The 13,398-nt window shown below is 37.0% G+C and overlaps 2 protein-coding genes across 5 annotated transcripts in view; both read left to right on the top strand.

Moving 5' to 3' along the window:
- Positions 1-13,398, top strand: part of LOC145671122 (facilitated trehalose transporter Tret1-like) — a 478,763-nt gene that overhangs the window by 153,903 nt on the left and 311,462 nt on the right. The gene's annotated exons all lie outside the window — the stretch shown is intronic.
- LOC145671871 (uncharacterized) overlaps positions 1-13,398 on the top strand; it is a 123,485-nt gene that overhangs the window by 102,156 nt on the left and 7,931 nt on the right. For all 4 annotated transcript variants that reach the window (XM_081741100.1, XM_081741097.1, XM_081741099.1 and 1 more), the window contains 2 exons: positions 4,660-4,701; positions 6,861-7,023. In XM_081741100.1, the coding sequence (XP_081597226.1) occupies positions 4,660-4,701; positions 6,861-7,001 (183 nt within the window). In that variant the 3' untranslated portion in view covers positions 7,002-7,023. The remainder of the gene's footprint in view (positions 1-4,659; positions 4,702-6,860; positions 7,024-13,398) is intronic.

Genomic DNA, 13,398 nt, shown 5'->3' with positions numbered 1-13,398 from the left:
TATTATTATTATTATTATTATTATTATTATTATTATTATTATTATTATTATTATTATTATTATTATTATTATTATTATTAACTTACTCCAAAATCAAAGCATTTCCGGGGGAGCAAAAACATTATTTTAACAATCTGGGACTGTTACAATTAGAAAGTCAGAAATTCATTTCAAACAGCACAGTAGCGAACAATTATCGTTTGACCAAACATAAAAGTATTTAATCAAGAACAAATGTTATCAGTGAAGAAGAATCTTGGAAAGAAAGTGACTAAAATAGAAGGTGGGTAAGTAAGTTATCAAGAGATGATTAGGTAATTTTGAATTGATTTAAAAGTCATAACTTGCTAGCAAAATGAGAACAACCCAAAATATAGAAAAGGAGATAGGACAGATGTGCACTTGTAAACTTTACAATTCCTATATTTGTCCATGTGGTAATTATGTGAGTAAATACTATATATTCATACTTATTCGACACTAAAAGTACTCTTCAGTTATATCAAAAATACACACTATAATTTCAATGGTATTCACGATAACCATATACTACATATTTTAAACATAATGATATACGCATACACATAACATATTCATGCTAATAATCAGGGAAGCTAATTGAGCATTTGGCCATTTACTCCATGAAATGCCGATATTTGAATTTTAGATTTTTTTTTAAAAAAAAATTATTCGTTCCTTAATCATCATAATCAGGCTGCGCAATCTTTGTTTTCTAAATAGTTTTTCTGGAGGGATTTTCATTAATTTAAGGTTCATAATCTAACCTAGTCTAATATCAGGCACATAGTAATTAATAATTTGATGCTTTAAGATTCCATTATACATATTAATGCTCTATCACTCGGTCTACATAACGTGCCATTATCATACTTATTGGGCATTCAACGCTACTGTTATTCGCCTCTAAGTCCAAGGCTTAATAGCTTGGCAAACCTTTCTTATTATATTCTTTGAACATTGACTATATTTTTTGCAACACTAACGCTCAATAGAACTCTTGATGCTACAATTCAGTATTTACACTACCAGAGTGAAACTTTTCTTTAGGCAAGTAAGTGACATCTAACAATTTAAACCAACAGTTTGATGTTTTGCAACACTGAATTATTATTTTTTTTTTTAAGTACAAAAAGCAACTGGAAAAATGTATGCCACAGTAAAGTATTGTCAAGCTGATTTGATGTGTGCGACCCTTCTTATTTTCTAATTTGATGTGTGCGACCCTTCTTATTTTCTAACTCCTTCGCAATAACAAGATAATTGAGTTTCTAAACACATAATATGGTGTTCATTAATCACGATGAAAGAAACTAAATATACAGGGTGGCCCAAAAGTAGGTATATAGTCTCATATTGATCAACTCATATCTTTTTATATCATTTCTTATTGTTATCCATCAGGTAGACTTAGTTTCTGTATCATTTGTTCTTAATGTCTTTTTACTTATATCTTAAGCTCGGAACAGCCGAAGCAAATAAACCTATAAGCTAGAATGTTATACTTGATCAATACAGGGGTGTATACCTACTTTGAGCCACCCTGTATTCTAAGTTATAACGATAATGAAAAAAATACTAGAAAAAACATTTTTGTATATTTGTAGCTATAGATATATATATATATATATATATATATATATATATATATATATATATATATATATATATATATATATATATATATATATATATGTTCCGATGTGACGAAAAAGAGAGTTGATAAATAAGCGGTGAAATCGGCCAAAATACTCCGACTTTGGATTGTAACAGGGGAGATAAATTTAAAAAACTGCTCGTATCTTAACATAGTTGCGCTTCATTCTTGGATCGCCCAAGTTACATACACTTCCTTCTCATTGACATAAATCCACAAGGCTATACTACACTAGGTATAATTTACGTTGTTATAATTCATTCTACTATGGATTGTGGAAGACTATCTTTCGTATCCCGACGGCTGCATCTCAGATAGACGATTCCCCTTTGGTCGTCCAACTGCCTCCTCACGGGTTTAACTTCTGGGTTAAGTGTCGAATCTCAATACTTGAATTTCCTCCTAGTAGTCATCTGGTCTGTGATCGGACAATGCTTGCATCCTGCAATCCCTCAAGTTCTATCACTTATCTTCACTGAATTCACGTTCGCAATGAACACTAATACAATTGCGTTTGCTCGAGATATGAATGGAAGCATGTTACTACACTATCATATTTGCTGTTTCGTTGTTTGATAACATGAAAAGTAATCACAAAATGAGCATCAGAGAAATTTGCGAACGAAGTATGAAATAAAAGTTTATATATAAAGGTAACCAAGAAGATTCTGTCGCTTTCTCACCCACCACCTTCTAACTTCGATATGACACCTAAGACGTACCTGGAAGATCAAAACTAGTCCCTATCAGCATCGACAATTTTCTGCCAACGTTCTGGAAGGCTATTGATTCCATCGCGTAGAACTTCGTGGGCCGTGAAGCCAAGAAGGTATCAAGTGCATTTTGCACTGGCGTCCTCTAAGGTGATAGTCCAAGGAATGGAACAGGTGACAATCGGACGGTGCAATGTCCGGAGAGTGTGGCGGATGCAATAGTGTTTCCCATCTGAGGCGTAGAATGGTCTCCCGGGTCATCCTAGCCACGTGGAGCGTAAAGTTATCATGTAGCAAAAGAATCCCTTTGCGATTCAGAAATGCTGGCTCCAGAGCTTTGAGTTTTTCTTGAACACGGTTCAACTGCTGATAGTACACAGTTGCATTGATGGTCACCAGTTCCTGATGCACGATGCCGCGAGCAGTCCACCAAACATACAGGAGGGTTTTCTTCTGCTGCAGTGCTGGATTCGGCTCTTTTGGAACGGGTTCATGGGATGCTAACTAATGATGACGGCGCCGTGGAGCCTCGTACAGGACCCACTTCTCGTCACATGTCAACACCCTGTCCAGAAATGGCTCTTTCCTTAAACGAGACAGCAAAGGAACACAGGTGTCTCCTCACGTTGCCTTCTGGCCCGGAGGCATTGCATATAGGACCCATCAACCCAACTTCTAGTGCTTTCCAAGTTAATGGAGATACTGCCGAATAGTTTCTCCACTCACACTGAATTGTAGTCCCAGTTCCTCACATGTCTGGTCACTGTTCGCCTCAAGATTGCTGCCTGAAGATCTTCATTTTGTACATGTTTGTCTTATGGCACGTGGTTCGTTTTCGAGTGTTTTGTCACCGTCCTTAAACTTGTTGAACCACCACTGCACTGCCCGCGTAGTCACGGCACTGTCACCAAAGGCTTGGCATATTTTCCGCCCCGCTGTAGCGGCGTTTGACCCCAGTTTGAACTCGTACAGCATATACGCCCTTATGACGCTCTGTGGAGGTTCCATGTTCACTCTGTCCTTACGCAAGTTTACGGTGTAACTGAACTGTCACAACCAGGTAGTATGTTGGATATACCCACACCAACAACTGACCATCGCCTTATTTCAATTCGCATTCAACTCACGTGTGAGGGCCAATTGAACACAGACCTCCCTAAAAAGCGACAGAACTTTCTTGATTACCTTGATATATTCCCTTACAAAGGGCCACTTTTTGGTGTAGTAGCCGAGCATGTTGATAATTTGAACTTCTATACACAAAAAAAAAAAAAAAAATCTCAGTCACAAAAACGTATAAGTATGTATGTAATGTGTTTGTCATGAAATTTCCGTTTGAACTTCCTGGACTCCAAGGTGTTGATCTCTGAAGTGAAACTAGGTTCCAAAACATGATTCTTTCATTTTCTTTCTTTTTTAATTTTTGTTTCGTTTATGGCTTGTTTACTTCCTCCAAAAATTCATTGTTGAAGATTATATATTTCAAGGGCATTTCTTAAACTCTACGTGCTTAGAAGTGAAATCACATATACGAGGATTGTTACAAAAGTTCTAAACCTACCTATGAACGTAGCAGCAGAGAGTTTATGAGGTGTTACTTTTCAGCCTAGTACCTTAACAAGTCAACGCATTTTGTGAATTTCTGTTGTCTCCGTATGAGAAAACAAATGAATCATTAACTTTTGCAGCTGGGTATTCCTTATTGTAAAGAATACTACTGTACTAGTTGGAATAAAGTCTTGGTGGTAGGAAACTACACATATTACATTGTACTACACTAAATTTTCAACGAGCCAAGCGCACAACACATGATTCATTTTTTTAAAAAATTAATATGTTATTTAATATGCTATAAGTAGTGTTGTGTGTCACTGTTAGGAGATAACAAATAACGAAAGATACAATGTCCTGGTTAACAGCATTTATGTTTTACACGCACACAATACAAAGATAAATAACCAATTAAAACACAAAATAACCAATTAAAGCACAATAAAACATATTAGTTTATTAAATTGGCAATGAACGAAATATTTTTTTAGCGCCACCATAAAAATTCGTTTTTGTTGATTTTTGAAAAAGTACGCATCAGGATTTATAGCCACCCATATCATTTTACTCAGCTCGATCAGATATGTCAATTGATATATGTCTCATCTTTGGATATTTGTTTTTCGTTGAACGCTTAAAATATTGCAGAATTTAAAATTTACCATTATATGTACTAAATCAATGTTTAAAATGTGTTTTGTTCTCATTTTCTTTAACTAGATTGATATTACAAGAAGTTTCCTAGAAGAAGTTAAACCTAAAGTAAGTATAAATAAATAATTTTATACATAATAATAAATTATGGTTATAGTAATTTAAACATAGATCTAACATTAAAAGGTGTTATCCTCTCGGTTGCGTATCCCCATCCCTAAAAGCACAATTACATAGCAGGCATATGTCTATTATGTTCCCTCAGGTACATGGGAATGTGTCCAGTATGTGCCTTAAGTACCTCTAAGAGAGAAATAACATGCATGGTAAGTGATAGTCACAGTCTATGTCCACCCCTAGGCACATGCCTGACATGTATCTGGGGAACGTACCTAGTATGTTCCCCATGCCGTAAGCGTCAATGAACCACAAAATTACTCTCCCAAAATATGTTAAATCGCCTATATGCGTAATGTGTTCACATTAAGGTCAGTCCAAAAACACGCTTTAAATAAGTAAAAGAAATGTACTCGAGCATGGGTGCGAACCACCAATTTTTGAATTACTAGCCGCGTACTCTACCGACTTGACCACGGAGGCGATGAACAGAACGTCGCTTGTAGACGGATAAATTATTGAGGTCTTTTGAATTTGGCTAATCAGAGTTCTCCTTTAACCGCGTATATTCGACGATAACCGTTTGGGATCAGATAAAATCTGCTCGCCATGTAATTTTATAACAAAATGAAGAGTGTCTATTTACTTTCTTTCATATTTACTTTCAAATGATCAGCGACAGTTGCCGTCTAATAAAGTTGATGCGTTTGTTGCTTCTAGTACACAATCGCTTAGAAAAAGAAGCAACAATTGCTTCAAATGTGAGAGATGAATTTAGAACACCTAAATGGTGCATGCCTAGCACATCTTGTGCTGTTGGGGTATCTGAAACAGTATGTACTTAAAAAAAATGAAATCTTTAAGTTTTACGTCCCACGGTTATGCCGGTTAGGCTAAAGGAGACGGTGATGATGAGAGATGAGTGAAATGGTGGAATGAAGAAAGTGGGAGGAAACGGGAAAACCCCGAGAAAACCCACGAGCGCGGTGTTTGTTATGTACTTAAAGGATGTATCTAGCACATGACAGATATATGTCCCAAGTGGACATAAAAACAAATGACTGTTAGAGTGCGAAACTGATCCAGGTATATAAATGCTAATTTGTGGTATATACAATGCAAATATCGACAAAGGGACATCAACATACTCTACAGTACTACCAAAGTAACAATGTCATCAACCCAAAGTTTTGTTTTTGAAATGGTATTATGTCATATTTCAAATCTAAATGCTCAAGAGAAACTTTGCTACACTGCATTATTATTGTGTTACAAAGTAAGGACGCTGCAATACCACAAACATCCAAATTGTATTCATCTGCTTCAATAATAGCGCAGGTGAGACGAACGGGGTAAGGCATCCAAAATATCTTTGTGTCCGAATATTAGCTATGATCATGCTATAATGAATTTGGAGTGTATAAAAAACAAAATTGTAAGGGACTGAACATTTTACTTTAAAAAATGCTTTATTTAAAAAGCCTCTCTAATCACGTAGATGATTTTTATTAGGCACAGAGATCATAATGTCGTTTACGATCCTTTGGTACTGTAATGCAAAATTGAATGTGTATTGAATAACATAAATGTATTTGAACTATATAATTTATTTAAACATTCCTGAATTTGAGAAATGTGTATAGTATTGTTCTGGCCAGTATCGTTTATTTCTGGCAATAATTTTTACTTTCTGTGTCAAGTTTATAATGGTCCTGATTTATATAATTATCCTTGAACGTAATTGGCAAAATCCTGATGATAATAATTTTAATTGCGAGTAATGTAAAATATGAATACTTTATTACAGTTAGCAATCCTGTTTACATCATTACAGTTAGCAATCGTATTGTGTTCGAAACAAAACATAATATGATTAGCAAAAATGTAACCGTGGTAGAGATAGATAGGTACCACAATAACTTTGAGACTACAGTTGTCTAAGTAAATGATTTTAAGCATGGTTTAGTAGTCATACAGTAACTGCAACAAAGGGATAAAGAAATACGAAGAATATATCTCTTCCTTCAATCCTAGCTGTGGATAATAGTACAGAGATTCTGAACAGAAATAAATATGAATTTTTATTAAACAGAATTGTGCATACAATATATCGTTTGTTCTACTGAACACGAAATAAATATTAATTCTAGTTGTTCGAGTCCAAGTCCCTGTCCAATACTGATCTGACAGCTTTAGAGCAGGCAGTTTCAAGTGCTGAGAGGCGCAGAGGCATGATAGAAGGTTCTCCTGAACGACCTAGGCGGCGACGTGGTCGTTTCACTTCTTTGTGATGGCTGGTGACAAAAGAAACTGGTAAGTTACAATTTTAGAAATTAACTTGACAACTCTTAAAAATTGCTTTTGTTATTATTATTTGTGGATCTCAGGAAACGTACGAAACACAACACTTTCATGGTTTAATCTTTTGCAAGTGTACCATCATATACCAAACTTTACTCACCCTGAGTTGACGAGAAATATATATATATATATATATATATATATATATATATATATATATATATATATATATATATATATATATATATATATATATATATATATATATGTATATAGATAGATAGATAGATAGATAGATAGATAGATAGATAGATAGATAGATAGATAGATATAGGGTGGTCATGCATCAATGACGGAAAATTTGGAAGGTTAATCTACAGGTAAAAGTAAGCAAAAAATGTCATATGAACATTGGGTGAATGCGGCTTCGTTTGGACGCTAGAGGCATCTGGAATGTCACCTTCCGAAGCGGCAATTTGCAATATCGCAAGAACGGAGGGAAATACGAATGTTGGGTCAAAAAAATATCAAAGGAAACCCCATCCGAAGAATCTAAATATGCCTAAGCGATGGCGAAACAGTGGCGGCGCCAGAGGGGAGGCACAAAGAAAGTTAATGAAACGTGGAAAAAGTGGACAATTTACACTGAAAATTTGTAGGAGGGGATCTTATATGGAACATGCAGCAACAAATGTTAATGAACAAAGGCAAAAATGACTACGCTGTAGAGGCACTATGGGAGGCGGAATGTAGGAATACAGTATCTTTGTAACGGAGAGAAATAGGAATGTCGGGTCAAAAGATATCAAATGAAACCCCATCCGAAGAATACAATTACGCACACGTACTGCGGAACAGTGGCGGCGCATGGGAGCTACAAAGAAACTGTTAAACACTCTTAGTGATGAAATATGCAGATCGTACAAAACACGTATGGAGGATGACACCCAGTGTACTGTAAAAACAAGAGGTACTGTACTTACCGTGGTCAACATAATGCCGTCCTACAGAAGGTGTTCAATATGTCGTTCTTGTTTTTCGAGACAGACAGTTACACGATGTCATAAGGATTTTCTGACTGGTGGCAATAATGCTGGCGTTTGCCGTAGTATGGCAAATGCAGCTTATACATGGTGGCGAAGATCTTCAATGTCATGCACGGGCCGTGCATTCACAAGACTCTTCACGTAAACCCACTGGAAAAATTTAGGGTATTCAGGTCGGGTGAACATGGGGTCCATGCTCGTTTGCTACCATGATCTATCCACCTGCGCGGAAATGTTTCGTCGAAATATACACGAATAGTGTGGCATGAATGGGAAGGGACGCCATCATGCATAAACCACATACACATTCGTGTCCTCAGTGGCACGTCTTCAAGCAGAATAGGTAGGCTCTGGGTCAGAAACTGGAGATGCGATATTGCTTGCGTTCAATTTCTGTGGTAAGAAGTGTTGTCCTTCAGCGTTGTCATCAAAAATACCAGCACACACAAGTAATTGGAAACGGTGATGATACTTTGTCTCTACAATTGCATGCGGGTTTTTGGGTGCCCATCGATGGTCATTGTGGACTTTTGTGATGCCATCCCGTATGAATGCCTCATCCGAGAACAACATCTGTGCTAGAACTTTTCTACGCGTCCATTCACTTTCTTTATGCCCCCTTGTGATACCACTGCTTCGCCATCACTTATGAATAATTGGATTCTTCGGGTGGGGTTTCCTTTGATATCTTTTGACTCGACATTCCTATTTCTCTCCGTTACAAAGATACTGTATGCCTACATTCCGCCTCCCATAGTGTGTCTACAGCGTAGTCATTTTTGCCTTTGTTCATTAACATTTGTTGCTGCATGTTCCATGTAAGATCCCCTCCTACAATTTTTCAGTGTAAATTGTCCACTTTTTCCACGTTTCATTCACTTTATTTGTGCCCCCCTCTGGCGCCGCCACTGTTTCGCCATCGCTTAGGCATATTTATATTCTTCGGATGGGGTTTCCTTTGATATCTTTTGACCTGACATTCGTGTTTCTCTCCGTTCTTGCGATATTGCAAATTGCCGCCTCTGAAGGTGACATTTCAGATGCTTCTAGCGTCCAAACGAAGCCGCATTCACCCAATGTTCATATGACATTTTTTTGCTTGTTTTTACCTGTAGATTCGCCTCCCAAATTTTCGGTCATTGATGCATGACCACCCTATATATATATATATATATATATATATATATATATAATGATATGCTCAGAATACTATTTCTTATGAGGTTGTTGAGAAGAAAACGTTGAAGTTTCAAAATAATAACACATTTAGTGCATAATAAATGCTGCTGATATTCCTTTTCTTCATGGTTCTAAAAATCGCACGCTCTAAGTGAGCATGGCAATCAAAAATACGAGTCTGGCGCCTAGGATAACTTAAATTCAAAATATGTAGGCCCATGTACCATATTAGATTTATATTATTATGCTGTCTAAGTCAGAATAAATTTTCGAATACTACTCTTGTTCATGTTCTTTCGGCAGCCTAACCATCTGTAACATTAGTCTGCCGCTGTTCGCTTTCTTCAGCTCCAAATCACCACGGTAGTAACGGTAGCATTTTCATTGTGGAAAAATAGTGAAACAGTGTACACGCTAATATAATACCAGTTCTTATAGCATTAAGAATTAAGATACGAATATTTCCAGAACAAAACCATAGTTGTAGCGTTGGTGTGTTGTTACCAGTTGCTAAGATGTAGAGTAAATGGTAGAGAAAATGTAAAGGATGTAGTGGGAGACGAATTTTTAAAAGGTATTAGAAGCTTTTTAGTGTAGAAAATAATATATTGATAACCAGGGGCGGATCAAGGGGGGGGCAATCGGGGCGATCGCCCCCCCCCCCCAGAAGAGGAAACTTTCTTACTTTATATATATAAATAAAATCTATCCCAGAGTTTGGAGCCCTTAAAATTTGCATTATCACAACCCACCGCCCCCCCCCCAGAAGTCGGTCCTGGATCCGCCCCTGTTGATAACCGTGGTATAATAGCATGTACGTAGTAGATCCACTACTTCTATAATATGTATGCCTACAAATTTTCACTGTGTACACTTAAGAGTGGGAGAAATGTACAGACGCCATAGAACATGAACTTTCAAAGCACGGGAGCCAAGTTTTGAAAATCAAGAAAAGCTATAGGCCTATTTGTAGCTGTAATATGGTGGCCTGGACATTCTTAGTCTGCATGATTTTTTTTTTTAAATTTAAATTTATGTAGTAGTTAGGGTCCTAATATTTCTGGACTAAAATAATAAACAATAATCATGCTGATAAATATTTAAAGTATCTGTAATAAAACATTTCAGATTATTTTCTATGTATGTTAAACTAGGACAACAGGTCTTATTAACATTTTATCTTTATATAAAGTAAGCATTTTATTTATTTTGTCATTTTCTTTTGTTATTCCACATAAATTTTTTTTTATAACTTACAGTAAGAAACTGTAATATAAATACATTCCCGGAAGCTTCAATACGAGTCAGAGAGAGAATCCGATATGTGACGTTGCTTAAACAGGTCGTTTCTGTTTCCGTGACGTAAGTAACACATTTTTTGCATTGTTTGGTGCTTTGCATCTCCAAAACTAAGATTCTTTTGTTTGTTTTGGAGACTATGTGCTACAATGCAGATTACATCTAAACAGTCCCGTGCTGGGATACTAACGAGGGCGGTGGACAAGTCTACCAAAAGGGCGCCCATAGAAAGTACATATAGTAACTTAATTAATATACGAAACGTCGGGAGGTGATTCCTGGCACCGAGATAAAACGATAAGTATACACCAACCTGGTGTAGAAATGCCTCTGAGTTATGACCACCCGAAAATTTTCGAGAAAATACAACAGCAGCCATACTCGAGAACAAAATGTCGGATCGAAATTGTGCAAAAAGGAATGTCCATTGAATTTTTAGTCGTAAATTGCATTACTGTACAATCAGATGTAGTGCAGTGGCTTTGTAAGGGTGACTCCCAAAGAAACTGGAGTATTCCTTCGAGTGTTTTATCAAACGTTGAATGAGGAAAACGAACAACAATCAAGTACAAGATTTCAACAATCAAAAATAATAGTACATCGTTCAAGTTAGAACACGTCGAATTCGAAAGAAAGAAAGAGAGATAGCCTACACATGTGTGATTGATCTATTTGTCTCGGCACAGAATAAACTCTCGGAAGAAGAATTTAAATGAAAAGAAGTCTTTAACGTATCACAGTTAGGCCCTATATCTGCTAGACTAATGATAATAGTGTCAAATGAACGACTTTCTGTCATAGTTACGAGTGTGCGAAAATGGAAAAAATAACTTTGAACCATATTAGGTTTATAACGACAGTCAGGCGGCAAAGATCATGTATGATGAACAAGAGTAGAAGTGATTCTTGACATGATAACAGTGATTTCCACAAATTATGTGAATACAATTTGGGCAAAAGTAAGCTGCATCAAGACGTTTCCTCCTCGTAATACGTAATTTCGTGGAATATTATCATTCCGAGCACAGAAACAATGAAACTCGACGAAACACAAGCTGTTGCGTGTGTTGCACAATGATACAAAGAAATACAGAACTACCGATTTATTCTGTTTCGTACAAAGTAGAATAACTGCGAAAAACTCAGAAGTACATTGTACCGTATTTGTGCAATGCAGTATGTGTACACGAGACAGCTGTGAAGAATAACAAGTCACTGACTGATATTGTCAACCGTTGACTGCATTGCAAAGATGACAAAGGCGATGCAAATTTTTCCGCTTGCGGTCAAACACACCTGAAATTTCGGAGATGATTGAACTCCAGTAACAAGTTCTTTGGCTCTTGTGGCTGGTGTTGCATACAAAAGGCGTTTCATAACCTCCAAATAAGAAATCAAGAGACGTGAGGTAGGGTGAACGAGGTGGTTATAACACAGGTCAATCTCTCAAAATCCAACTATCTGGGAATGTTTCATGTAGGTAGGTCTACATACTCCTGTCAAAATGTGCAGGTGCACTGTTATGCTGGGATCACATCTGCTGTCTTACATTCAAGGGCACATGTTCTAACCATTTTGGAAGAACATTACTTAAAAATAAAAGATACGTACTCCCACACAGGCAGGCCGGTAAGAAATAAGGTCCTACCACAAAATTATCCACCATACCGCGCGCTCACACCAAATCTCTCTGCTGATCGTTCACTAGAGTTGCATGTGGATTTTTATGCCCTACACATGGCTACTGCTAGTTTCAGGACGGTCTCTGCTCATTCCCAGTAAACTGTCTTCAAATTCAACTGTCCACATAGTGCGATTTCCTCGGATTTCGAGTAGGGGAAATTTAAGATACCCTATCTCCCGAAGGCGAATATGGAGGCGTGGAAAAAATAGGACAGTTAACTCTCTTTTGAGGGCGTCGGTCACGATATAAACGCCTCGCCTTTGGGTTATTTTCCCTTGCCTCACCATAAATGAGGTGTATATCTGCCTGCTCGTGGAAGGGGAATCTACTATTGCGCAGACACGTACAGATTAATATAATCAATTTTACTTAAACACCAACGTCTACAGTTTTACACGACCGCGAATAGCTGGACACTACACTCTACCGTTGTAAGCAACACTTCCTACCCTGTTATACAGCAATTCCACGTGTAATATCAAAGCATCGGATCTGTATCACTCACAAGTTTCGTCACATGCCCATTACAACACAGCCACGCTAATTTATGCCTTCCACATCAAAACTGCAATACAGCCTTCTGCGAGCTACTCGCAAGTGGCACACAAAGGACGATAATTCCGCAAGTGCTGCTATGTCTAAGCAGAATTGCCATGTTTTCTTTCCCCCGTGTAGGTATTTCATCCAGCTCCAAAGTACATAGAAAACTTCGAAAAAGATTTTCACTATTTGTTGCATGTATTTTCTTCTAGAAACAGTTTTCTTCTGGAAATTTTTTTCCAGCAGTGAAAAAACCAAATATAAATGGGCTACACTACGACACTATTTTGGTATATTCACAATAGGAATGTAGTTTTTCGTAGCTCAGTATTAAGAGACGGTTTGCCAACTCCAAGAAAAGGGAAAAGCCCCTCGAAAGTATCCCTGGATAAATTTACTGTCCTAGCGCATTTCTTTTTATCGTTATGAAACATACACAATATCTCGTGTTTCGCCCATTTTTGTAGCTTCTGTGCACAGAAGTATCAAATTCCACGAAATAACATATTAAGAGCAGGAAACATTTTAATGCAGCTTTCTTTTGCCCAATATGTATTCATGCAATATATGGGAATCTCTGTGTCATATGGACAATCCATTGTACTATCTATATTATCTTTGCATTTTTGGATACTACAT

This window comes from Thermobia domestica, chromosome 15 (genome assembly GCF_964235325.1).
Source record: "Thermobia domestica chromosome 15, izTheDome1.hap1.1, whole genome shotgun sequence".
Classification (NCBI taxonomy): domain Eukaryota; kingdom Metazoa; phylum Arthropoda; class Insecta; order Zygentoma; family Lepismatidae; genus Thermobia; species Thermobia domestica.
This window is presented reverse-complemented; position numbering and strand designations above follow the sequence as displayed.